The 27914-nt window shown below is 43.1% G+C and overlaps 2 protein-coding genes across 5 annotated transcripts in view; one reads left to right on the forward strand and one right to left on the reverse strand.

Annotated features, from left to right (window-relative positions):
• LOC708768 (NBPF member 20) overlaps positions 1-27914 on the forward strand; it is an 853661-nt gene that overhangs the window by 558278 nt on the left and 267469 nt on the right.
• Positions 5944-26874, reverse strand: CD160 (CD160 molecule). Of its 4 annotated transcripts, none has more exons than XM_077949811.1 (6): positions 26611-26874; positions 21254-21359; positions 17808-17952; positions 15153-15479; positions 9236-9373; positions 5944-6523 (listed from the first exon to the last, which is right to left on the reverse strand). In XM_077949811.1, exons 3-6 carry the CDS (start codon positions 17878-17880, stop codon positions 6372-6374), a joined length of 690 nt encoding a protein of 229 aa, XP_077805937.1. In that variant the 5' UTR covers positions 17881-17952; positions 21254-21359; positions 26611-26874; the 3' UTR covers positions 5944-6371. The 4 variants fall into 4 exon arrangements, with proteins under 4 accessions (XP_077805937.1, XP_077805950.1, XP_015005815.2 ...); XM_077949824.1 differs by having other exon boundaries at positions 5944-6613; positions 26611-26872; XM_015150329.3 differs by lacking the exon at positions 21254-21359 and having other exon boundaries at positions 26611-26872.

A 27914-nucleotide genomic window follows, 5' to 3' on the forward strand; every position in this document is an offset into this window, starting at 1 on the left:
TGAAATAATAGCCTGCCTCTAAAAGTTGTGACCAGAAAGTATGATTCATTTGGGCCCAGAGGGAATAAAATATGTTTTTTCATATACCTCCTGTATTACACCTCTGTAGTGATTATTGTTTGGGGAATGAGACCTACTTACTGTGTGTAGCCCCTGAAATGTAGCTTGAGAATAAACATTGGTTTTGAATTGGGGAGGAGGATGGAAGGAAATTAGAGGTGTATTATGAATATTTGGCCACTACTTAGATGGAGGAAGGCTGTGTTGAACTTGGGACATGTTGCAGTTTTCTTTTTTTTTTTTTTTGAGACGGAGTCTCGCTGTGTCTCCCAGGCTGGAGTGCAGTGGCCTGATCTCGGTTCACTGCAAGCTCCGCCTCCTGGGTTCACGCCATTCTCCCGCCTCAGCCTCCCAAGTAGCTGAGACTACAGGCGCCCGCCACCACGCCCGGCTAGTTTTTTGTATTTTTAGTAGAGACAGGGTTTCACCATGTTAGCCAGGATAGTCTCGATCTCCTGACCTCGTGATCCACCCGCCTCGGCCTCCCAAAGTGCTGGGATTACAGGCTTGAGCCACCGCGCCCGGCCATGTTGCAGTTTTCAAGTACACAATATCAGTTGTCTCAGAAAAATTATGACAGCCTGGACATATTTATCTGCTTGTCAGTGTCTGGAGATGCCAGGAAAGGCAGTTGTAGTTTTACTTACAGCTAGAGAACCAATGCCTAGAGAACTAGAGGATCTGAGTAGCTTGACAAAGGGTGGAAACAAAGTGCTGGATAGGGGTCTGCCTTTTTTACACAGTATAGCAAACAGCATCAGACTAAGTTATATGACATTTTCTTCACTTTTTTTGCTCTGATGGATAGAGGACGTGAGACTCATTTTGCTGTTTCCCAGACTGTCCCACTTAATGAATCTGTTGTGTTTCTTCTTATAATGGGAGGCACCTCAGATGTCCACGTTAATTTGTGTTGAGGAGTTAGGGTTCTTCAGGAATTTATTCTTATTCTTATTTATTATTTATTTATTTTTTTTGAGATGGAAGTCTCACTCTCGCCTAGGCTGGAGTGCAGTGGCACGATCTCAGCTTGCTGCAACCTCTGCCTCCTGGGTTCCAGTGATTCTTCTGCCTTCACCTCCCTAGCAGCTGGGATTACAGGCACCTGCCACCACGCCCAGCTAATTTTTTATGTTTAGTAGAGACAGGATTTTACCATGTTGGCCAGGCTCGTCTTGAACTCTAGATCTAGACCTCAGGTGGTCTGTCTGCCATGGCCTCCCAAAGTGCTGGGATTACAGGCAGGAGCCACCATGCCCAGCCTGAGATGTATTATAAGGAATTGGTTCACACAATTATGGAGTTTGAGAAGTCCCAAGATCTGCAGTGGGCCAGCTAGAGATCCAGGAGAGCTGATGGTGTAGTTCCAGTCTGAAAGCCAGCTTTTGGAGACCCTAGAAGAGCTGATGTTTCCATTCCAGTTCAAAGGCAGGATAAGACTGAGGTCTTAGTTCAAGCAGTCAGGCAGGAGGACTTCTCCTTTACTTGTTCCATTCAGACCTTCAACTGATTGGATGAGGGCCACTTACATTAGGGAGGGCCGTGTGCTGTATTCAGTCTGTTGATTGAAATGTTAGTCTCATCCAAAAACACCCTCACAGACACACCCAGAGTACTGTATGACCAAATATCTGGGCATCATGTGGCCTAGTCAAGTTGACACGTAAGATTAACCATCACAACGAGGAAAAACAGAAATGATGCATGTATACAGAGTGCTCCTCATCCCACTTAAGTTTCACCAAGTTAATAATGTGTCTTTCTGAGAAGTGGTTCATCATGTTGGCCAGGCTGATCTCAAACTCCTGACCTCAGGTGACCTACCCACCTCGGCCTCCCAAAGTGCTGGGATTACAGGCCTGAGCCCAGCGCGCCCAGCTGACAGGTGCTTCTTAAATGTTTTCTTTAAGCGGGAATTGGTTCTCAAGTTAGAAGGAAAATTCGAGGGGAAGAGCTTGTTTTTTCTCCAACCAGTCTCTGATTAAATAGTTATTAGGAAAAACTCCTTGCTTATGTCTTTGTATTGCACATTTTTATGTATGTATATATGTGTAAATATAGATATTTATATACATGTATATGCACATTTCACAATGGAGGAAGAAGGGGTATGGTGTGCACTGAGGTAAAGTGAGCAGAGATAGAGAAGAGGGCTAGAACCTCACAGTCTAATTCTCTCATTGTACATAACTGTTAGGGTCTTTGTTCCCCTGAGTTCTCTGGTATGCTGGCTTGGGCTGGGGATTCCCTGGAGGTAAAAACCTAATCATTTCCAAAGGTTGGGAATAAAAGACTTTGAGGAAAGGGTGTTCATCATCCATTGCTTCTATATTATAATCATTTGAACTATAATACAGTTATCTATTGCTTTTTTAAAAAAACTTTTCTGACAAATTATTGACACCAAATGGAATAATTCATGACCCGCATGCTTCAGCTTCTTTCTCCCTGGTTCCCAGGTGCTAGTCCCTCAAGAAATACAAATTAAATATATCCGTCTTAATAAATCAGGAGGGAAGCATAGTCTGAGTCTGTTTTAAATGACAACAAAACAGCTTTGGGACTTAAGAAGTGGAAGACAGATTTTTATTTTTTTGAGACACAATCTTACTCTTTCACCTAGGCTGGAGTGCAGTGGCGTGATCTCAGCCCTCTGCAACCTCCCCACCCCTGGGTTCAAGCGATTCTCTTGCCTCAGCCTCCCAAGTAGCTGGGATTACAGGCACATGCCACCATGCCTGGCTAATTTTTGTATTTTTAGTAGAGACGGGGTTTTGCCATGTTGCCCAGGCTGGTCTCGAACTCCTGACTTCAAGTGATCACCCACCTTGGCCTCCCAAAGTGCTGGGATTACAGGCGTGAGCCACCGCGCCCAGGTGAGGAGACAGATTTTACGAGAAGGAGCAGGGCTGGTATCTGAATAGATATTTGGATGTTAGGGGAAAACCCTTTTTGGCCTCTGTGGTAGAGAGATCGGAAGATAAAAGTGCTGTTTACAAGAATAATCCATCGGAGCTCTGGGGATTGGGGGCGACTTACAGAATAGAATACTCTTATTGAGAATTTCCCTAATGAATCTCGTTTATGTTCTGTCGCAGTAAGATGGAGGAAAACTTTGGTGGGATAAGCATCACAAGTGGCTGTCCTGTAGGGGGAAATCCTAGCCTGCAATAACGTCAGTGTCTCAGTATTCAGCCGGGGAGCACTGCGCTGCTCCAGGGGTTTAAAATAGAATGCATAGAATACAATGTGTACAACCAGAGATGCTTTCCAGGATCAAAATAGAGCCCTTGTCTGATCCAAATGACATTGTAAGGTTTTGATCTCTCTTACCTGCCACAGACAAGTGCATTATAGGCATTCAGCTTTAAGGTTTTATACATGTAAACTTTATGTTTTCCTGCCAAACTACACTTGGTGTCCACAGAAGTGTAGTTTGAATGTTGCCCCTTCCTCCTCTTTCAACCAGAACACTTAGATCTGTGAATCATAGGATGTAAGCTTGTGGTTCTTTACAGTTTCTAATAAGAAATACAATTTTCAAGGTCCAAAAATTATTAGATTCTTGGCTGGGCATGGTGGCTCATGCCTGTAATCTCAGCACTTTGGGAGACTGAGGCAGGCAGATCACTTGAGGTCAGGAGTTTGAGACCAGCCTGGGCAACACAGTGAAACCCCATGTCTACTAAAAATACAAAACTTAGCCGGGTGTGGTGGCACGCACCTGTAGTCCCAGCTACTCAGGAGACTGAGGAGGGAGAATCGCCTGAACCCAGGAGGCAGAGGTTGTAGTGAGCCAAGATTGTGCCACTGCACTCCAGGGCAACAGAGACCCTGTCTCAAAACAAAAACCCCCAAATTATTAGATTCCCTTCCAACAACATGATAGCCATATTATTAGTATTTTTGATTAAAGAATATGTAACAAAAAGCTGCTATAATTTCAGTAATGCTTTTAAGTCAATGTATCTTTTTTTTCTTTTTTTTTTTTGAGACAGAGTCTTGCTCTGTCGCCCAGGCTGGAGTGCAGTGGCCGGATATTAGCTCACTGCAAGCTCTGCCTCCCGGGTTCACGCCCTTCTCCTGCCTCAGCCTCCCGAGTAGCTGGGACTACAGGTGCCCGCCACCGCGCCCGGCTAGTTTTTTGTATTTTTTAGTAGAGACGGGGTTTCACCGTGTTAGCCAGGGTGGTCTCGATCTCCTGACCTTGTGATCTGCCCGTCTCGGCCTCCCAAAGTGCTGGGATTAGAGGCTTGAGCCACCGCGCCGGGCCTAAGTCAATGTATCTTTATTAGTCACGCCAGAATTTACATCCAATTGAGATATAGTATATACAAATACTTGAAAGATATTTATTCAGGCTGAAGATTATGCTATATAGATTCCTTCTAATAACCTCATGGCCTCACAGAGGTTCAGAACCCATGGTTGTGAATCACTCACATAGACTGGGGCTAAGATGTGTGTCCAGAAAACTACCTGTTATGCATGGAAATTGTAGGCTTATTTGAAGTCAGTTTATCAACACATTTTGAAAGCCAAGACACAAGTATTTTAAATTTCTGTTTAACCAAGTATTGAGAGATAAGCAGAGTAAATAAACTCTTAAGAAGCAAGACTCAGTTGGTATGTACAAAGTATGATTGCTTTGTATATATTCTGCTTAGTTCGAGTCAGAGCTAGTAATCTAATGCTCTTAAATGTCTTCATAAACTTGGGCAGTGATCATGTTTCCTGTGATTATGTGTCACAGATTTTTATATGTGGACTATAATTAGTATAGTACAATGGCTGAAACCTTTCCTATATATAGTTGGATATATCTTCTTTCTGAGACTTCCAATGATTGTATAATGTTGAGTAGCTCCAGAAGATTCTTTGAATAGTAAAAACAAAAGACATCTCTACCCATGTGAGCTTATTTAGTTAGTTAGAAACACAGAACTAACATATATAAAACAGGTAGAGAAAGATTAAGGTGAATGTGATGTAATGGAGAAGGCTTTGGAGACTTTGGAGTCAGAATTCAAATGGCTCTAGGTTCCAAATCCAGACTTTCATTTAATTCTCAGAACAGTCCTGTGGAAACAGAAGATACAGTTGGCAGTATCCCTTTTTACAGATAGGTAAACAAATAGCATCTCAAAACCTCATTTGCACTGGACATGGTGGCTCACGCCTGTAATCCCAGCACTTTGGGAGGCTGAGGCGGGCAGATCACTTGAGGTCAGGATTTTGAGACCAGCCTGGCCAACATGGTGAAACCCCGTCTCTACTAAAAACACAAAAATTAACCATGCATGGTGGTGCATGCCTGTAATCCCAGCTACTTGGGAGGCTGAGGCAGGAGAATTGCTTGAATCCAGGAGGTGGAGGTTGCAGTAAGCCGAGATCGTGCCACTGTACTCCAGCCTGGGCAACAGAGTGAGACTCCCGTCTCCAAAAAAAAAAAAAAAAATTCATTTGCCCAAAGACAAATAGCTGGTATGTTGCAGAGCCAGAATTTGAATCCAGGTCTTTTTGACTCTGGCTGGTTCTTTTATCTCCATAGGATACAAAGTCTAAAATCCTTAGTTTGAGGTTCAGGACTATCACTAATAAGGGTCTTACTCGTCTACTTCAGCCATATCTCTCTCCGTTCCCACAAACCGTAGCTCCCACATTTGGCAGGTCCTTGCCAAGGAGCACAGGTAAAGTGTCTCTTTCCTTTTAATGGCTCACCATGGAGCTGTAGCTAAATTTCTGTGCTCTTACCCCTTTATTCATGTAGTTCCTCCTATCAGGAATATCCTGCCCACTCTCTGCTTAACTATGACAATAGGTCGTCTGTCCAAAGAGAAAGAAGAGAGTTGGTGGATTTAGGAGAAAAGAAAAGACTGCACATACTGCTATGGGCATTTATTTAAAAAGAGAAATGACCAAAGAGGTTAACAAGTGTTGAGTTGAAGCTGGGCAGTTGTAGCCTGTGGTGCTCCTGGTCTGCACAGATCTTCCTCTTCCTCCAGCAGTGCTGTGTGGATGTTTTTGAATGTTGAGGTCTGTCTGCATTTCCTCATTTTCATGCCAAGTCAGTCACTGGGTCTGGCTGTCTTCCTTTCTGTCCTACCTATCTCTGCTTGTTTTCTTTCTCTTTCCTTTACAGTGTTAAATAAAAAATTATTCCCCCCAAATTTGGTGTTCTCATTTTGTTTGACTTATTTTACTATGTTGAGGAGGAGGGAGGAAAAATTGTTCTGGGGTACAAAAACGCACATATTTATCCAATATTTGAGGACTATACCAGCCACTTTGGTGAAAACTGTTCTGTTTATTTACTGGAGCTTAGGAGGGAAGAAGGCAGGTTTGCTCTGATGGTGAGCAGCAAAATCAAGGATCACACTGATTTGCCCCAGCTTATATTTCCACAGATTCTTGGTATATTTAGCATCTCTTCCCCTATGTCCCGTTGCTTTCTTCTCTGTGCCTGTTGTAATGAGAAACATACTAAGCTAGAGTCAGACTCATCTTGCTGTAGCTTTTTAAAAACTTTTTTTTTGGCACAAGGCTTACAAAGCTGTAGAAAGAAAAAGAAAGTTTGTATTACTGCCTTATAACTTAGAATAGCAACAAAATACCTGATATAGTGAAGTCTGACCTGTCCTGAGATGTGTGTTTGATAGGCCCTCATGACTGTGAAGGGATTGGAAAAGGAAAGTGGGAACTATTTTATGTATTGCACATTACTAAATTAGGGTTGTAATCTTGAGCAAATCTGATTGTGGTGGGAGTGCGAAGGGAGCTAGTCTTTGATCACTCCTTGCTGGAAGGGACAATCAAGCAATAGATGCCACTCAAAAAATTGAAGGTAGGTTTTCCATGTATAGATCTGAATTGTTGGCATAGTGATAAGGATATTCAGTGAAATTGGCTTCATGAGCTGAGAGGCACAGAGATCCAGGAAACTCCCTCCTCCTCTTCCCCACATGTAAGCATGATAACTTGATCTATGTGGTGTTTCTGGACCTGAAAAAGCATGTGTACTGTTCTACTGAATACTACCTCTTTCCATAATTCTACTAAGCCTTGAGTTGGGGGAGAAGGATAAAGAAAAGAAAGCTTCTAAGTAGTGTATATTTTCTCATTTAATCAAATATTGAGCTTTGGTTTTTTCCTTTGGTTAACTTTAAAGCTACTTGAATCGAATACAGGAGAAAACAAAAAATTGGATTAAAAAGCTCATTCTCTTCACCTGAGTGGAAAAGGAAAAAAGTCCAGATTTTTTTTTTTTTCTCTAGGATGACTTGGGAATCAGAGATAGTAACTGGTAGTAGGTTGTATGGCTAGACTCAATTTACCCTTTAGAATTTTTATTCTAAAATAAAATGTGTTTTACTGGTTACAGTAGCCTAACCAAGAGAATTTAAAGTCAATAAAAAATTATGTCTAAATGGTCAGACTGTTTCATATTCATGTTTCCTCCTGAAAACTGGCATAGGCTTAAATTTAGAAGATCCTTGTCAAGGATTACAGATAAAGTCTGTGTTTTCTTTTTGAAATCTGTGTTTTCTTTTGATGACTTGCAGATAAGGGACTGGAATAGGGAATATTTAGGTGGTCCTGTTTCTGGAAAGGGGAGGAGTCAATCTCAGAATGAATGGGGTGGTAAAGGAGGTAAGAGGTGCTTTGCCTATAGTAGATCATTACTGAGTGTAAGGTTTTAGAGTGAGAAGGATCTGTATTAATTGCTGTGACAGGCAACATTTAACTTTTTTTTTTCTTTGAGAAAGTGTCTCAGTCTGTCACCCAGGCTAGAGTACAGTGGCATGAACATGGCTTACTGCAACCTGAACCAACCTGGGCTCAGGTGATCCTTGTGCCTTAGCCTGGGACTACAGGTGTGTGTGCCACTACGTGTGACAAAGTTTTTATTTATTTGTATAGATGGGGTTTCACCGAGTTGCCCAGACTGACCTCAAACTCCTAGGCTCAAGGGATCTGCCTGCCTCAGCCTCCCAACGAGCTGGGATTACAGGCGTGAGCCACCGCACCAGGCCCTATTTAACTTCCTTATGTTGTTTCCTGATGAGTAACCAGGGGATGTTTGCTTGCAAGGGTTGTATAAGGTTAGAATCATCATGTGTAAAGCATCTGATTCATCGTACAGGTTCTTTAACAAATTTATTAAGAGCGTGCTATATGTGTGGGACTTTTTGTTGGGGTAAAGATGACAAAGTCCTTACATATATAGAGCTTACATTCTGATGTCACTCAAAACAGTGGTATTGATTTGAGGAATGCCTAAATTAAATGGAGTTAAGAATGCCAAGGACAGGCAAAAACCTGAATCAGTTGCTTATTATGCAAAAACATAATGACAAATTATTGGAAGGTTCACTTTTATTATCTAATAGGGAGAGCACCAATCCATATTGGTAAATGGTTTTCAGAAGACTCAGCTACATGTGTTTAATATACTCAATCTGGCCATCAGCCTTTGCTGGGGAGATGCAATGTTCAAAAACCTGTCTCCAGGCCGGGCACAGTGGCTCACGCCTGTAATCCCAGCACTTTGGGAGGCCGAGGTGGGCGGATCACGAGGTCAGGAGATCGAGACCATGGTGAAAACCCCATCTCTACTAAAAAATGCAAAAAAAAAAATTAGCCGGGCGCGGTGGTGGGCGCCTGTAGTCCCAGCTACTCGGGAGGCTGAGGCAGGAGAATGGCATGAACCCGGGAGGCAGAGCTTGCAGTGAGCCGAGACTGTGCCACTGCACTCCAGCCTGGGCGACAGAGCGAGACTCCATCTGAAAAAAACAAAATACAAAAAACCATCTCCAAACCAAGTCTGTCTCTTGTTCTTCCTCTAATAGTCAAAAATCTGTTGCTTCAACTTACAGTCCTCTGTTCACGCAGTGAGTAGAGGTGGTTGTACTAACTTGCCTCCCTCACAGGCCTTCTTTCCTAATAAGTCTTACCTCCTACCCTTTGGAAAGTCTGATTTATCTGTCTTCCTCTTTAGTGCTTTTGGATCAGTGAAACTGGTTTGAACTTTCCTATGGATAACCAGGGCTTGAGTAACATTTTCCTCTCCCTCTGGACTTCCTTTCCAACCTTCTCCTCCTGGAGAATAACCAAGATGGCAGAAATACAATAGCACCCTCATTGCTTGGGGTGTTTACGGCTCTTTTGGACGTACCTTGAAGGACCACGAGGCTGGTGACCAGCATTACCCAGACCTTTTCTTGTAGGAAGCCTGAACTGAGAGTGCCTTCATTATGGCTGAACTCAAGGTGTTGTCTTTGTTTCAGTCCCGTCACTGTGTAGTTCCCTGTCTCTGGTTCAAAAGAGAATCTTGGATCAGGGGAGGGTTTTAGAAATCATCAGTACCTCCTTTTGCATCATCTCATAACATCTCTTTTATGATCTCCAAGGATTCCTCCCGCCGTAATTTGTTGCCCAGATAAGTATCTTTAACATTGTGGGTAATGATGATGTACTTAAGCAGCCATAAATAAGTATAGAATCTCCTGTGTGTCAGACACTGGGGATGCAGATAGACCTTAAAGTAATTCTGAAGTTTTGCCACAGAGATAGCTGAAACAGCTTAGCTACCTTGGACTTGGGTATCCCCAAATAGCCCCATTTTCTAGAGTGGGTCAAGCAATTTAGCATAAGTTAAAATCTTGCCCTTTGGAATAGATCTGGGGTTTTTTTGTTTGTTTGTTTTGGTTTTTGTTTTTTGAGACAGGGTCTTGCTCTGTCATCCAGGCTAGAGTGCAGTGGCGTGATCATGGCTCACTGAAGCCTCAAGCCCCAAGCCCAATCGATCCTCCCACCTCAGCTTCCCTAGTAGCTGGGACTACAGGCATGTGCCACCACACCCAGCCAATTTTTGTATTTTTTGTAGAGACAGGTTTTCACTATGTTGCTCAGGCTGGTCTTGAACTCCTGGGTTCAGGTGATGCACCTGCCTTGGCCTTCCTAAGTGCTGGGGTTACAGGCTTGAGACACTGCACCTGGCCTAGATCTGGATTTTTATCCATCATTCACTAGTTGGATAAACGTAAATTATCTTCAAGCTTCAGTTATCACAGCACAATAGCTCAAAAGACCATGCAGCTTAAATAAAATAATATCACTTAGCACAATGCCTGGCCCACAGTAAGTAAATGGCAGACATTGTTTTTTATTTTATTATTTTTTTGAGACAGAGTCTGGCTCTGTCACCCAGGCTGGAGTGCAGTGGCACAATCTCAGCTCACAGAAACCTCTGCCTCCTGGATTCAAGTGATTCTCTTGCCTCAGCCTCCCAAGTAGCTGGGGTTACAGGCATGTGCCACCACACCTGGCTAATTTTTGTATTTTTAGCAGAGATGGCATTTCACTATGTCAGCCATGCTTGTCTCAAATTTCTGATCTCAAGTGATCTGCCCGCCTCAGCCTCCCAAAGTGCTGGGATTACAGGCATGAGCCACCGCACCCAGCTGACATTGTTTATTATCTGTTACCTGTCTCCTCTTAACCAGTTTTACCTTCCAAAATGCACCTAATTTCCACATTTGGGGAACCATCTAGATGTGCTGACTGTAATACTTAAATATGCTGAGATGAGAAAAGCATTCTTTCTTAGGGAGAATCTTCACAACCAAAACAATATATTAGAACAGGAATTTTAGGTTATAAGGAACAAGGACTGTGTTGTACCTCATTCTGTTCTCCAAGGCGCAGCGCTGGGCGTGGGATGCACAATACATATTTGTTGGATGAATGAAAGAGGAGTATCTGCTAGTGCAGTTTAACTGAAGCAATGTATTCACATAAATATAATGAAATGCTATAGAGTCTCTAGTGCCAGGCTATAGTAATTTAGACTTTATCCCATAGACAGTGAGAAGCCATTAAAACTTTGAGTGGTGTGGCATGTACAAATTAGCATTTTGGAAAGACAAGCTGGTGGCAGTATGTAGAGTGGAGTGGAGGCAGAAACAGTATTTAGAGTTGCTGGACCATTTATTAGGCAACAGCTCGGTGCTAGGCCCTGTGGTAGGTGTGGGAGATACAAAGGTGAGTAGGGCACAGTTGCTGAACTCAGGGGACTCACTAGTTAGGAGACTATTGGAATATGTTAAGTGTGAGGTGATGAAGACCTGAAAAACACCTTTGGAAGGAAAGGAATAACAAAGTACTGCTGTGCGGAAGAACAGTAGTACTTAGTAACTCTCTGAATTGGGGGTTAAGAAAAAAGGAGGAACCAAAGTTGACTTCAGTCATGAACAGAAACAGGGTCTCAGGAGGATAGCTTTGGTACTGAGTTTGAGGAAATGGTGGGGCATCTAGGAGCTAGGAGTACAGTTGTTAGTTGAAACGTTTAATTAAAACTTAGGAAAGAGGTTTGAACTGGAGAAGTGGATTTGATGGTCAATTGCATTGAGATGCTGGTTTAAATCATGGGTAGATGAGAACTGGGGAGAGAGAGTAAAGAGAAAAGGTTGAAGTGATGAGAAGTGAGTCTTGGGGAATGAATACTCATGTTTGAGAGGTGGGAGGAGGAAATAGAGAAGACAAAAGAACAGCCAAGCTGGTAGAGAACCACTTGAGTACAGTCACAGAAACCACTAAGATGACACTTTGATGAAGGAGGGAATAGTCAGAAGTGCTGAATGCTGTGGCTAGGTCAGACAGGAAGACACCAGGAAGCAAGGAAGAAAGTCAATCAAACTAAACAAGTTGAACATTTGAATTAACTAGGAACCATAGGAGGTGATTAAAAACATTTGTTCAAAGGCTCTGGGCCAGTTTTTCATGGGGGGAGGGTGGTGGTAAGTGGGTAATTTATACTTATTTTTCTTTAAAAGTAAGATAGGCCAGGCACGGTGGCTCACACCTGTAATCCCAGTACTTTGGGAGGCTGAGGCGGACAGATCACCTGAGGTCAGGAGTTCGAGACCAGCCTGGCCAACATGGCAAAACCCCGTCTCAACTAAAAATACAAAAAAATTAGCCGAGGGTGGTGGCGTGTGCCAGCTATTTGGGAGGCTGAGGCAGGAGAATCACTTGAACCTGGGAGTGAGCCAAGATCATGCCACTGCTCTCCAGCTTGGGCCACAGAGTGAGAGTCTGTCTCAAAAAAAAAAAAAAAAAGTAAAGTAGTTGTAAGTTCTTAGAGAATAATAGCAGTGCCCTTTTACCCTCCTAGGCTTATTGTCTGAGACAACCACTGCCAACTCTTCAAGATGTCTTATATTCCTAAATAATATGCTCATATTGCTGCTTCCTAGTGATAAAATGTAGACATTTTCTGTTGGCTTTCTGCTATAGTAGATGAAGGTTAGACTTTTACCCATTTTCCTTCTCTGCATTCTTGCAAAAATAATTGTATCACAAATTTTATTTAAATTAGTCATGTTTACATAATTTGGATTTTGTGTTATTTTTTTGCAGAATCAAGTTGTGTGCTATGTTTCTTTTGTAAAATTTAGTTTTTTCTAGAGCCTGATTTTATTTTATTTTATTTTATTATTTTTTTTTTTTTTGAGACGGAGTCTCGCTCTGTCGCCCAGGCTGGAGTGCAGTGGCCGCATCTCAGCTCACTGCAAGCTCCGCCTCCCGGGTCTATGCCATTCTCCTGCCTCAGCCTCCCGAGTAGCTGGGACTACAGGCGCCCGCCACCTCACCCGGCTAGTTTTTTGTATTTTTTAGTAGAGACGGGGTTTCACCGTATTTAGCCAGGCTGGTCTCGATCTCCTGACCTTGTGATCCGCCCGTCTCGGCCTCCCAAAGTGCTAGGATTACAGGCTTGAGCCACCGCGCCCGGCCTGATTTTATTTTTTTACTGGCAGAGTTTTCCATATCCATTTCTTTTTTTTTTTTTTTTTTTTGAGACGGAGTCTTGCTCTGTAGCCCGGGCTGGAGTACAGTGGCCGGATCTCAGCTCACTGCAAGCTCCGCCTCCCGGGTTTACGCCATTCTCCTGCCTCAGCCTCCGGAGTAGCTGGGACTACAGGCGCCCGCCACCTCGCCCGGCTAGTTTTTTTTGTATTTTTAGTAGAGACGGGGTTTCACGGTGTTAGCCAGGATGGTCTCGATCTCCTGACCTCGTGATCTGCCCATCTCGGCCTCCCAAAGTGCTGGGATTACAGGCTTGAGCCACCGCGCCCGGCCCATATCCATTTCTTTAATCCTTTTATCGGGTCTTTAATGGGCCTTTAGAAAGATGATCTGTCAATTCCATTTTTACCTCCTAGAGATTTCCCTTCCAGAGTCTTCTTTCTCTTGCTCTCTTCTGGACTAAGTGCCCTTTTTAAATTCTAGAATTTCCTTTTTTTTTTTCTTTTCCACTAGAGATGGTGTCTCTCTATGTTGCCCAGGCTTTTTTTCTCTAACTCCTGGGCTCAAGTGATCCTCCCACCTTGGCCTCCAAAAGTGCTGGGATTACAGGCATGAGCCACTGTGTCCAGCTTAGAATTTCCTTTTCCCTGTTAGATTCCTTGTTTCCTGTATCTCATTTTATCTCCTGTACGGATTCACTTTCTTGTTTTACTGAAGCACATCCTCTGGTCGCTTCTTTGAAAAGATCACATGGAAGGCAAATTTTTTTGAGTCGTTGCATCTTGTGATAGTATCTTTTTTCTTTCCTTACATTTGGTTTATAGTTTGGCTGAATATATAATTCAAGGTAAACTTTTTTTTTTTTTTAGACGGAGTCTCGCTCTGTCGCCCAGGCTGGAGTGCAGTGGCGCAATCACGACTCACTGCAACCTCCACCTCCTGGGTTCAAGCGATTTTTTTTGCCTCAGCCTCCCAAGTAGCTGGGACTACAGGCATGTGCCACCATGCTTGGCTAATTTTGTTTTTTGTATTTTTAGTAGAGATAGAGTTTCACCATATTGGCCAGGCTGCTCTCAAACTCCTGACCTCGTGATTCGCCTGCCTCGGCCTCCCTAAGTGCTGGGATTACCGGCGTGAGCCACAGAGCCCAGCCAGGTAAACTTTTTTTTTTTCCACAGAATTGTGGAGGCTTGCTCTGTTGTCTGGGAATATAGGAACACAGACACTTTCTGTTGGGCACAGTTTGACTTAAGGAAGCTACATAAAGCTGGGGCTGGAGTGGCCATATTTAGGACATGCCAAAGTAGTAATGGAGCCGGGGGAGCATGCACAGAGTGAAAAAGACAGATGCAGAAGCCAGAGGCCTTGCCGCCTCAGAGTTTGAAATGGTAACTGTTTTGCGTCCTGTCCCCTTTCTAGTTTCTGATTCCAGGAGCTAGAGCTCATGAGGGCCAGCTGTACTTTTTGCTTTATTTTTTCCTCCTCTAATCTGTGGTACCTTGAATGGGTTTCTGTTTCTTCCAACTAAATGCTCCTTAAGACAGATACTCATATTATCTCAAACCTAATCTCTTTGTCTCTCTGAATTTAGAAATATAGCCGCATTTCTGGGAGAGTTCTGAATTGGGAATCAGGAGACCTAATTTATTTCTTTTTTTCTTTTCTTTTTCTTTTTTTTTTTTGAGACGGAGTTTCACTGTAGTTGCCCAAGCTAGAGTGCAATGGTGCGATCTCAGCTAACTGCAACCTCTGCCTCCCACGTTCAAGCGATTCTCCTGCCTCAGCCTCCCGAGTAGCTGAGATTACAGGCATGCGCCACCACACCCGGCTAATTTTGTATTTTTTGTAGAGATGGGGTTTCTCCATGTTGGCTAGGCTGGTCTTGAACTCCCGACTTCAGGTGATCCTCCCACCTCAGCCTCCCAAAGTGCTGGGTTTACAGGCATAAGCCACCGTGCCTGGCCAGGAGGCCTAATTTCTATCTGTGTTTATTTTCACCGGTCAGTGAGTAGCATTGGACAAATCTCTTCAACCCCTGTGTCACCATCTCCCTGTCAATAAAAATGCGATAGCCACCCCGGTAAGAGTTTTAAAATTAAAAACAAAATGAGTTTATGTTTGTATGTGCACGTTGAAGAAAGGCAGCATCTGCCAATGGGAATGTTGGAAAAGGATTGAGAAAGAAGGAAACTGCCTATCCAGGACCTGAACCATCTGATTACATCACCAGCTGTCAACTCTGCTCAGTGTCCCACCTGGTGGCATTAGGGGTATTAGAGACTCACCTGTGACTAGAAGGGAGAAGAAATGGCCCTGAAGGCGGATACCTGACTTCTGGCTTGTGGCACAACACTGGTAGGTCCCACTGTGCGACGGTGTGACTTGGCTTATGGTGAACACTAACTCAGATGATATTTCACCAACACCATCTATCCCAGGATCCCTTTTAAGTCTCAGCTGTTTTAAACTGGTCTCAGGAAAACAGTCTCTAGACTTGTCCTTGCACAAAAACACTACCAACCCCTCAGCCTCTTCTTTCTTATGCCACACAGTGCAGATTAAGTTCAGTTGTGTTCCTTCCTGGAAAGCTGAGCTGGTGATGTTAATGCATCCTGGAATGGAAAGGGAAGAATTACCCAGAGGTCAGGTAGCGTTTTTTGAATTTCACCATTACTGCTCCTTATCACTAGAAGTCTTCAAGGAAGGACTGAAGCAGAACCTGGCAGCAGTGCTGGCAGACAGGAAATACAAATTACAGCTCTATCGATGGCTGTGTGACTGTCAGCAAGTTACCTAACTCCTTGGGCAGTAGTTTATTCATCTGGAAAATGAAAATTAAGGTACTAAATAATATGCTCAAAGCATCCATTCATTCATAGGTTTATTTGTTCCTCCACTTAACAAATATGTGTGGGTATTCACCCTGCCAAGCCCTGCTGGGGCAATGATGACTAGGACATGAGCCCCACTGTCAGACCTTTTTTTCCCTAACCATTAGATGACTGGGGATTTTTAATTAAAAAAAAATTTTTTTTAAACAAGGTCTTGCTCTGTCACCCAGGCTGGAGTGCAGTGGCATAATTGTAACTCACTGCACCTTTGAACTCCTGGGCTCAGGCAATCCTCCTGCTTCCACCTTCCAAATAGCTAACACTACAGGTATGCACCACTATGCCTGGCTAATTTTTTGTGTTGTAGAGACAGATTCTCACTATGTTGTCCAGGCTGGTCTTGAACTCCAGGCATCAAGCGACCTTCCTGCCTCTGCCTCCCAAACTGCTGGGATCACAGGCATGAACCACCGTGCCTGGCCACTCTCAGAGTTTAAAGCCTAATGTAAAAACAGATTAGCAAAAAATTACAATTTAATTCCACAGTTATTATAATTGAGGAATCTTAGAGATTCCTAAGTCTGAAGAATCAGGAAAACTTCACAGTGAATTTAGTGCTGGAGCTGAGACTTGAAGGAAGAGTAAAAGTTTTTCTAAGAGATATAGGATGAGAGAGACCACAGAAATACCAGAGATAATTAAAAACAGCCACTGTGCAGAAATGAAGTGAGAATGGACTGGAGAAACAGACTAATTATTGAGGGACCATTGGTAGCCAAAGACCATGACTCTGATGGTGCCAATCTGCCGACTTGATGATTTTCCCTGTAAGTAATCTGTAACCTAGATACAGAAGTGGAGAAAATAGTTGGGTTAACCCAGGATGTTTCGGCTCAATGGGTGTCTCTGACCTAATTTTCCAGTGCGTTGGCCCTGCCACCTTTGTACTGCCCCTCACTCTCCTCAAACTTCACTTCCTTCTGTAGTTTATATTTTGTAGTCCATTACTATAATCTCTCCCTTATATCCACCCTCAGCTCCCTTAGCTTTACTCCCGCTATGACGGATCCTTGCAAAACCCCAACCTTGGTTACATCCAGCTCTCTGCTAAAAACTCATCGGGCAGATGATGAGGCTGCCAGCCCCACTCCCTTGGCAGCTTGATCCCCTATGACTTGCTTTTCCTTGTAAGACTCCTCTTGGTATATACAGTAAACTAAATTCACTCACATGAAAATGGTGAAGAGGCACAGATGGAGGCTTCCCCCTACATATTAAATGCAATTCTCTTACAAGAGTAAGAGATATGGGTCTTATAAGACCTGTATCTGAGGGAGACTTGCAATCCCAGCCATTGATTAACTCCAAAATGGTTTATATTTTATTTCTACTTTCCAGCGGGAACTTCTACAGGGTCTCTATTAGAGTGCTTTTCTATATATCAAATCCTCAGTATAGCCGTAGAGACAGGTGTTACTGTTCCCGTTTTATAAATACACAAATTGAGGCAGAGTGGTTAAACTAGGTACTGAAGTTAATGAAGATTGCAGTATCTGGATCTCAAACCTGGATTTCATAAATTTATAGTATATAGGAACTTAAAGGAATCTTAGGTTGAGGCACAGATTACCAGGCTCTTTGAAACATGTAGCAGAGGCAGAATGTCTGACAGAGAGGCAGTAGTATCAGTTCTAACAAAAAAGAAAAAGACACTATATTTTTTACCCTTTCCTTAATGTCAAGAACAGTGAGTCAGCCGGGCTCCTGAGGATCACCTGAGGTCAGGCAGGAGTTCGAGACCAGCCTGACCAATATGATGAAACCCTGTCTCTACTAAAAATACAAAAATTAGCCGAGCGTGGCGGCATATGCCTGTAGTCCCAGCTACTCAGGAAGCTGAGCCAGGAGAATTGCTTGAACCCAGGAGGCGGAGGTTGCAGTGAGCCGAGATCGCACCATTGCACTCCAGCCTGGGTGACAGAGTGAGACTCCCTCAAAAAAAAAAAGTGAGTCCTTTGTTTCCCCATCAGAGAAAATCATGGGATCCAGCCCTTCCCACAAGCCCAGGATCCTCCCCATGGCCGTCTCTGCTCCAGGGCCTATCCTTACCACCAGACTGGATGTCCACCATTGCCAGCAGGATGGCCAGGGCACAGCAGCCTCTGCCAGTTTCCATCAGCATCCTGCACGCTGTCAGCAGGCCCAGGAACTTGAAGCAAATGTTGGCTCTGCTGGTATCCTTGGCTTCAGTCTCCTGAAAGCACAGGGGGACCCACTAGACAAAGCCTTCCAGGGCTCCAAGACCATCTCCCCATCCCAGGCACTAGCTTTGATTGGCTAGAGTATGATGGAGGTAGAGGAGGGCTTGGGCATTAGAGTCCAACTGGCTGGGAATTGAGGTGGTAAACCAAGTGAGATATACTGGGAGGGCAGGGGAGGGAGAGATGTAGGGAGACAATAGGGCTGTTTTCTTATATATATATATGTATATATTTTAAGTTAAATTGGATTGCTGGGTCGAAGAATATGAGGATTAAAACTTTTTTCTACTATAAACAGATTGCTCTCCAAAAAGACTGTTGAGAATCAGATGTTCACCAAGAATGCTTAATAGTGTACGTTTCCTTGTGCCCTTGCCAGCTCTGAGTATTTTCTGTACTTTAAAATGTTTGCCAATCTGATAGATGAAAAATTAGATTTGTTTTATGTTGCATTTCCATGATTAGTGAGGTTGAGGATCTTTTCATATGCTTATTGGTCATTAGTATTCCCTTGTCTATGAATTGTGTGTGTTCATATTCTTTATATTTCTTAACTTTTAGGAACTTTCTCTATATTAGAGATATTAACCCATCTGCCATTTCTTTAGGCAAATACTTTCTCCCAATTTGTTGTTTGTCTCTTCTCTTTGTTTATGATGCTTTTTTTTCACAAGGAAAATTTACATTGTATGTAATTAAATACAACATACCTAATCATATTTTCCTTTAAGTTGTCTGGGTTTCCTGCATTGTTTAGGAAAGTTTCCCTCCAATTGAGGCTATAATTTTCCTTCAACATTATTATGTTTTATTTTTTATAGTTATGCCTTCTAATCCTGGCTAAGAAAAATTACCCCTGTTTCAAAATAAACAAACTGAAGAAAAACGAACACCTGAATTTCATCAATAGGGAAATGGTTTAATAAGTTTCCATGAATCTATGCAATAAAATATTATATATATTAAAAGAATGAGATACTTCTATAAATATGGGCCTGGAGGGATATTCATGATATATCATTAGGTCAAAAAGGGCAAATTGCAATTATGTATATAAAATAAATGTATTTTTATTTTAAAAAATCTTCTCTGTGTGTATATGTTTTAAAAATATAAAGTTTTGTAGTTTATAACTTTTGAATAGGTAATTACATTCACAGCATTTAAAATTCAAAAGGGGAAAACAAGAATTTTTCTATAAATTTATTTTTCTGATTTTTATAGTCGGCTTGTCTAGTCTCGCCTTTCCTACTGTGTGTACCACCAAGAAAAAGTCCTGTTGGTATTTTAAAATTGGGATATGTTCAATTTATATTTTAACTTAGGGAGAACTGAATTTGTTGTGACACTGATTCTTTTGATCCGAGAATGTGATGCTCATTTTTCAAATATATGTGTCTCAGGTATGTATAGAAGTTTTCTTCATAAAGTCGTTGTCCATTTCTTAGCTAAGTTTGTTTCTTGAGTAATTCATATTCTTTTTCACTATTGAAAATGTCATCTTTTACCCATTATATCTTTTTTTTATATATATACTTTAAGTTCTAGGGTATATGTGCACCTTGTGCAGGTTTGTTACTTAGGTATAAATGTGCCATGTTGGTGTGCTGCACCCATCAACTTGTCATTTACATTAGGTATTTCTCCTAATGCTATCCCTCCCCCAGTCCCCACCCCCCAACTGGCCCTAGTGTGTGATGTGCCCCGCCCTGTGTCCATGTGTTCTCATTGTTCAATTCCCACTTATGAGTGAGAACATGCAGTATTTGGTTTTCTGTCCTTATGAAGTTTGCTTAGAATGATGGTTTCCAGCTTCATCTATGTCCTTGCAAAGGACATTAACTCATCCTTTTATGGCTGCATAGTATTCCATGGTGTATATGTGCCACATTTTCTTAATCCAATCTATCATTGATGGACATTTGGGTTGGTTCCCAGTCTTTGCTATTGTGAATAGTGCCACAATAAACATACGTGTGCATCTTTATCATAGAATGATTTATAATCCTTTGGGTATATGGCCAGTAATGAGATTGCTGGGTCAAATGGTATTTCTAGTTCTTGATCCTTGAGGAATCCCCACACTGTCTTCCACAATGGGTGAACTAATTCACACTCCCATCAACAGTGTAAAAGCGTTCCTATTTCTCCACATCCTCTCCAGCATCTGTTGTTTCCACTCATTGTATCTTTTAACTTATTTTTTCATTATATCTTTTAATTTTTCATTGTTGTTCATATATGAAAGGCTATTTTTTTACTAGATACTAATTTCATATCCAGCTCCCCTCCCTTAATTCTGTCATTTTTCAGTTGATTCTCTTGGATTTTCCAGTCATGCAATCATATTATGTGTAAATAATGATAATTCTTTTTCTGTTTTATATCTCTGATTTCTTTCTTCTAATATTGTTGGTTAATGTCTCCAGAAAAATATTAAATAATAATGGTAATAATGAGTGTCTTTTTTCTAAGTTTAATGGGGGATGCTTAAATGTTTCCTTTTTAAGTATTATAGTAGCTTTGAGAATGAGATGTATTTCATTATGTTAAGGAATATACATTATTTCTATTTTATTAAGAGTTTTAAAATGTCAAGGATGGATGTGAATGTTTTATTAATTGCCTTTAAGTATCAACTAAAATGATATTATTTTTCTTTAAGATATATTAAGATGGTGATCTACATTAATAGATTTCCTAAAATTGATACATCTTTGCAGTCCCAGACAAACAAACAAAAACTGAAACCATTTGGTCATAGTATGTTATTCTTTTCTTTTGAGACAGAGTCTCACTTAGTCGCCCAGGCTGGAGTGCAGTGGCACGATCTTGGCTTACTGCAACCTCCACCTCCCAGGTTCAAGCGATTCTCCTGCCTCAGCCTCCCAAGTACCTGGGATTACAGGCACCTGCCACTGCACTCGCCTAATTTTTGTGTTTTTGGTACAGACGGGGTTTCACCATCTTGGCCGGGGTGATCTTGAACTCCTGACCTCGTGATCCACCCGCCCTGGCCTCTCAACATGCTGGGATTACAGGCGTGAACCACCACGCCCAGCCTAGTATGTTATTCTTTTCATATGCTGCTGTATTCTGTTTTATAATATTTTATTTAAATTTTTAAAAATGGAAAGGCCCAGGTGTGGTGGCTCATGCCTATAATCCCAACACTTTGGGAGGCTGAGGTGGGAGGATCGCTTGAGCCCAGGAGTTTGAGACCAGCCTGGGCAACAAGGCGAGACCCTGTCTTTACAAAAAATACAAAAATTAGCCAGGTGTGGTGGTGCATACCTGTAGTCCCAGCTTCTCAAGAGGCTGAGGTGGGAGAAGCCCAGGAGTTCACGGATGCAGTGAGGTATGATCTTCACTGCACTCTGCCCTGGTTGACAGTGAGACCCTGTCTCAAGAAAGCCAAAAACAAAAATTACACACACACAAAAATTAACCAGTCCTACAAGATATTAAAAATATAACACACCATGACAAATGGAATGAGGTTTCATTTTTAGAAATTCTTGGATGATTTAATATTAGGAAATTATTAATTAACATACTACTGGATCAAAAAAGAAAGTCAATGTTACCTTCTGATAAAGTCTTACATTAATTCCCACTAAAATCCTAAGTAAAATGGTAATGGATGAATACTATTCAATATAATGGAAAAATGTATATCTCAGATAAAATTTCAACATCATATTTAATGGTAAAATATAGGATAATTTAAGGCAGAGATGCTTCCTATTATTTCTGTTATTTTACATTGTTCTGTTTGGACAGTGTAATGGAAGTGTTTGCCATTACATTTAGACAAGAAAATAAAGCAAAGGGTATAAATATTGGAAGTCTTAAGGCAAATTTATTACTATTTATATGTGATATAGCTTACATCTGGAAAACCCGAGAAACTTAAGAATTATTAAAAACAATAAAAGATAGAGTATCTGAATAGGCAGTTCACAAAAGAGGAAATGGAATAAAAAGTTTTTTAGTTTTACAAGTATTCAGGGAAGTACAAATTAAAAATTCAGAGTTCAGAATTTCAGAATTACCGCCTGTTAAATGAACAAAAATTTAAAAGATTGATAAATCAAAGTTTGGTAAGGGTAAGAAGAAATAGGTGCAATCATTCACTCTAGGTAGAACTATACATTGTTATGGAGCTTTGGGGGAACATTTCAAATGCACATACCCTGTCCCTTAGGCTATAGCTTACAGAAATAAAAGCATGAGTGTGCTAGTATATATGTACAGGGATATTCACTGCAGCATTGTTTATAATACCAAAAAAATAGAAACAGGTGAAGGCCAGGTGTGGTAGCTCACACCTGTAATACCAGCACTTTGGGAGGCTGAGGCACGCGGATCACCTGAGGTCAGGAGTTGGAGACCAGCCTGGCCCACATGAAACCTGGCTCTACTAAAAATGCAAAAATTAGCTGGGCATCGTGGCAGGTGCCTGTGATCTGCTACTCAGGAGGCCGAGGCAGGATAATTGCTTGAACCTGGGAGGCGGAGATTGCAGTAGCCAAGATCACACTACTGCATTCCAGCCTGGGCAACAGAGCAAAACTTCGTCGCCCTCCCGCCCCTACAAAAAAAGGAAACAGGTAAAGACCCACTGGTAAGAATGGTTGAAAAAATTATTGCAGATCCACAGAATAGAATGTTATGTAATTATAATTTGTATAAACTAAACTAAATTAGTGTATATAAATAATTTAAGGTATTAATACATAAGATTATTAATTTTCCTAGATATAATTATTAGAAAATATGGTAGAAGAAAAAGTTTCATTCTTTATAGCCGCCAAAAAAACCCATGAAATGTCCAGAAAAATGTAAAACATTCGAATAGGACTTATAGGATAAAAACTATACAGTACTATTAAGAAACATAAAAGAAAATCTAAGTAGAGACGATCATTAATTTTGTCTGTACTTATCTGTACATTTGTCACAATCCTAATAAAAAATCCTAATAAAACATCCCAGCAGCGGCTCAAGGTATGGCCCCAATGTCCTTTCCCCCTAGCCTTGACCTCTTCTTGCTCCCTCTCCTGTGTTGTTATACCTTCATGCTATACCAGAATGTCCTGGTGACTCTTGAAACATAGAATATTTAGTGACAAAGCATCATTTGATTCAAAGAGGAAGATAAAGAAGGATTGCAATTATTCATTCAGCCCAGAATTATGGTTAAAAAGCATAGACTCTAGAGCCAGAGTGTTTGTGTTCAAATCCTGGTCCGAAAACTTAGTAGTTGCATGACTTGGTCAAGTTTCTTAGGCTCCTGGGCCAGGCACTATGCTCAGCTTTTAATAAATAGACATATTTCAGAAACACGGAGCATCTATAATGTGTCAGGCACTACGGGGCACAGAGAGATCACTAACACAGCAGAGGCAAAGATGTTTTAGTGGTTAAATGGTCTCTAGAGTCAGACCAGCATGTTTGAGATCTGGCTTTGACACTATCTGTGTAATATTGGGCAAGTTTCTTAACCTCTCTGAAAATGAGTTTACTGACCTATAAAATGGTGACAAAATATTTTCTTCCTAGGGTGGTGAGGGTCAAATGAGGTAACCTGTGTAAACTACTTAGCATAATGCCTGGCAGAGAGTAAGGGCTCAATAAATGATAGCTATGATTATTTTTATGCTTTCGTATATTGGAATCAATGGACAGTGTTCCAGGCACATCTACCTACAAGACTGTGTTTAGTCGTTATAAAACACTAAGCCATTATTATTTTTTAAAATTTATTATTTGCACGAAGCATATAGAGGCTTGGAGAGGCCTTGCGACGTGCTTAAAATCACAGCTCCTAAGTTGGGGAGCAGGATTCTAACCCAAGTTATGAGAGTCTTTCTCTTGGAGTCCTCTTTGTCCCTCTCCTCACAGCCACTCATCCACGAACAGCTGTAACACAAGAACGACTGTACTAAGAACAGTAATAAGGTTATAAAGTATCAAGGGGCAGGAAAGGAGAAATTCTGGATGAGTGATGTGGAAAGGCTACAAGATGGCAATGGACTTAGGCCTTCATAGATGTTTGTGGGCTTTGGGGAGCTGGTGCCTAAAGAATACAGTGGATGGCCGGGCGCGGTAGCTCAAGCCTGTAATCCCAGCACTTTGGGAGGCCGAGACGGGCGGATCACGAGGTCAGGAGATCGAGACCATCCTGGCTAACACGGCGAAACCCCGTCTCTACTAAAAAATACAAAAAACTAGCCGGGCGAGGTGGCGGGTGCCTGTAGTCCCAGCTACTCGGGAGGCTGAGGCAGGAGAATGGCATGAACCCGGGAGGCGGAGCTTGCAGTGAGCTGAGATCCGGCCACTGCACTCCAGCCTGGGCAACAGAGCGAGACTCCGTCTCAAAAAAAAAAAAAAAAAAAAAAAAAAAAAAAGAATACAGTTGGTGAATAAGGTGGCCTGAGGAAATCGGGCTTCCTTCCAGTCCTGGCTCCGCACCACATAGCCATGGAATGTTGACAAGGTCGTGTCCCTTCTCTAGGCGTGTTTCCTAAGGGACTGGTGCAGCGGGATGGGAGGGGCGCAGGGTAGGGACCGCTTCCAAGGAGACAGAGGACGGGCAGACAGGCTCGGAGGGGCTGATGCAGCCGGTCACTCCGCTGGAGTGGCCAGGCTTCGCGGTGCCTAGGGCTGAGTTGAAGAAGAGCGTGTAAGTCTGTTGTGGGCCCCTCACCAGCGCTGGGGGGAGGCGGGGTCACTGGGCAAGGATGCTCTGGGAAGTGACCTTGGTGCCCGGGAGGGGAGTACCCTGGTGTGACGCAGGCCAGGCAGCGCGGAGCCGGCGGCGCTGATTCCGCACTCTGGCCGCTAGAGGGCGCTGCCTTCCAGCCAAAGCCGAGTGACCCCAACCTGCCCTGCGTTGGTCACTCCAGCCATGGACCATCCGGCGAGCATGGGGGCTAGACAGGGAAAGCCTAAACTAGGAGGGGAGTTGAGGGGGTGCAAAGTTGGGCCTGGTGGGTCCTGGGGACGCAGCATGTACTAGAGCGGCACCTGGCCCTCAATAGGGGGAGAGCGGGTGGTCGTGAAAAGTCTGGGAATTTTCTGGGCCCACTACACGCCAGGGGCGGGTCTCCCCTCTTAAAACGTTGTGAGCCCCAGCGCGGGCACGGGGGTGGGTGCCCGTGCAGTTGGCATCCTCACCTTTGATCTTCCCCGGGGCTCCCGAGCTGCGCTGGTGGCGCCAGAGCCCGGGGCCTCTCTCAGGCAACAGCTCACAGACTGCAGGAAACTCTCCCCTCCCTCACCTCCGGAGGGGGTCCTGGAGTCCCTGCCGCACCTCCGGAGGGGGTCCTGGAGTCTCGTAGGCTCCTGGGTTCAAATTCAAGCTTTGTGTGACCTGTGGCACATTGCTGGACCTCGCTCAGTCTCACATTCCTCTTGTGTTTAAAGCTCCCTCATAGGAATGTGGTGATGGTTAGATGACACATAAAGCTTTGCCAGAGGTTTTCTGGGGAGGATGGGGACAAGATGGCAAGAAAGAGACTCCATTTCCTCTGTCACCGGAGCCCGGATCTAACCTCTCAGAGGAGCTGGAAGGTCAGCTCTGAGCTCCACAAATACCTCTGAATACGGATCTCCCACAACACTGAAAAAGATGCCCAGAAAGATCTCGTTTGCTGCTGTGAAGGCGCTTCTTTTTCTATCTCCACAACCCCAACTGCCTTAAAGTAGAACCAGACTTGTTAGCAAACAGAGGTTTGGGCTGGGGGGCCCTTGAAGCTCTTGTCTGAGATTTTGGGCTTCCTGCTCAACACACCAAAGCAGGCGCCTGACGTAAAGGGGGCCGTGGACCTCTTTGGTGGTCTGGGAAGGCATATGGAGTCCCTTCTCAGAATAACATTTAAAAATTAATAAGATACATGGGATAATAAAGGGAACAAATGATGACAGTTGTCAAAACATGAGAAGAATGTGTGATAGAGCAGTACACACACTTCTTTAGATCTGGTATCAGCCTAGTAACTGTTGTAATTCTGCAGTAGTGCTGAGCGTTAATGACATTTGGAGAAATCTATAACAACTGTAATGAGATTTGAAAATATTTGTGTTTTCTATTGATGGCAAATTCTATTGTGGTTCATTGTCTATATTCGTAACTGAAGCAAGTGCTAACTTTCAATTAAAGATTAGTGAAAATAAAGATGTATTTTTCCCCAAAATTCACAAATCCCATGAATGAATCTATGCATGGACCTCCAAGAGGTCCACGATGTGAACCACCTAGGACGTGAACTTCCCCTAGAGGTGCCTCACAGGGCCAGCTCCAAGCCCCGGGCCGCCTCCTGGCTTGTCTCAACCCAGGCCTTGAAGAGCTCCAGCAGAACGCTGATCTAAACTTTGGTAACTTTCCTCTGGCAATTTGAGGAATTCCTCCATTTGAGGAATGTCAGAGTGGGGCCAGGATCCCTGAATGCCCATGGAAGAAGAGCGAGCATGCTGGTCTGGCAGGCAGAAATAACCTTCTCCCCAGGGTCCAGAGGACAGAGGACAGTTCCCTCCAAAAGGCAGGTTTCTCAGGGACCTCATGGGAAGCCTGTCCTTGCCTGAGCAGTTCTGTCAACCATCCCGTCCCTCCACCTGGACCCCAGGTCCCCAACAGATCTTTTTACCTCCAGACAGAAGTTCTTTCTTGCTCTCAGGCTGGGGGCTCACGTTGAAATGGCTCTCAGTCCTCAGATTGTTCTTGCATCTTGTTAAAACCCCATCTCTCCAGTTTCGTCATTGCTCACACTTTCATAGCTGTTATATTCAGTCTTTGAAAACCACAGGATGGGTCGTTAAGCAGTCAGAGATCTTCCTCCACCCCCACTGTGGATTTTTTTCTCCTTTCTCTCCTGCAACTGGTCCTCCATCTCCTTCTCCTTTCCTCTCCCTTGTTTTGTCTTGTTGGTGTTAGAAATAGACTAGGGTGCTGAGGGGGCTGAGAAAAACCACCTCTTAAAATTCTTTTCTTTACCCTGGGGAACAAAGATTTTGTGTTTGCTAATTCATAATAAGGAAAGGACTGACGATAGAATAACTAGAAGATAAAAGGACAGAATGTCCTCTCAAGTATAAAGAAAGGTACCAAGTCTTCTCCTGAGAGTAGGTTTTGGTTAGAAGTAGGACAGAGAACACAGCTGCTCCAGGCTGAAAGGGAAGAAGGGCAGGGAGCTGTCAAGAAGGCTTGAGTGAGGGTGGTGGTGAGCAGGGGAGGCAACGAGTAGGGGCACCAAAATGGTCCTGGTGTGGTGGGGGGGAGGATGAATGACTGACCTTAATTTGCCACCCATTTTTTTTCTTTTTCTTTCTTATAATTATTTATTTATTTATTATTTTTATTTTTTTTTAATTTGAGACAGGATCTTACTGTCACCAAGGCTGGAGTACAGTGGGGCAATCATAGCTCACTGCAACGTTGACCTCCTGTGCTCAAGTGATCTTCCCACCTCAGCCCCTCCAAGCAGCTAGGACCACAGGTGTACGCCACCACACCTGGATAACTTTTTATTTATTTATTTATTTATTTATTTATTTAGAGATGGAGTCTCGCTGTGTCACACAGGCTGGAGTACAGTGGCGTGATCTCAGCTCACTGTAACCTCCGCCTCCTGGGCTCAAGTGATGCTCCTGCCTCAACCTTACGAGTAGCTGGGATTATGAGCACCTGCCACCATGCCGGACTAATTTTTATATTTTTAGTAGAGACAGAGTTTCATCATGTTGGCCAGGCTGGTCTCAAACTCCTGACCTCAAGTGATCCATCTGCCTGCCTTGGCCTCCCAAAGTGCTGGGATTACAGGCGTGAGCCACCATGCTCGGTTGATAATTTTTAAAAAGATTTGTTTGGATGAGGTCTCCCTATGCTGCCCCGCCTGCCCTTGAACTCCTGGGCTCAAACAATCCTCTGGCCTTGGCCTCCCAAAGTGCTAGG

The sequence above is a fragment of the Macaca mulatta genome, chromosome 1, assembly GCF_049350105.2.
Source record: "Macaca mulatta isolate MMU2019108-1 chromosome 1, T2T-MMU8v2.0, whole genome shotgun sequence".
Taxonomy (NCBI): domain Eukaryota; kingdom Metazoa; phylum Chordata; class Mammalia; order Primates; family Cercopithecidae; genus Macaca; species Macaca mulatta.

Bases quoted from the DNA above. Each gene is read 5' to 3' on its own strand.
- CD160 (XM_077949811.1), bottom strand. From the start codon at position 17,880: ATGCTGATGGAAACTGGCAGAGGCTGCTGTGCCCTGGCCATCCTGCTG. The intron at 9,374-15,152 runs GTGAGTCTCTAA...CTTTTGAACCAG, and splicing joins CTTCTCCCTTCTAGTCACAG to AGACAGGGAACTACACAGTG. The intron at 6,524-9,235 runs GTACGTCCAAAA...TCATTACAACAG, and splicing joins CAGCCTCGTGGTCCTTCAAG to GCACAGAGAAGAAAGCAACG.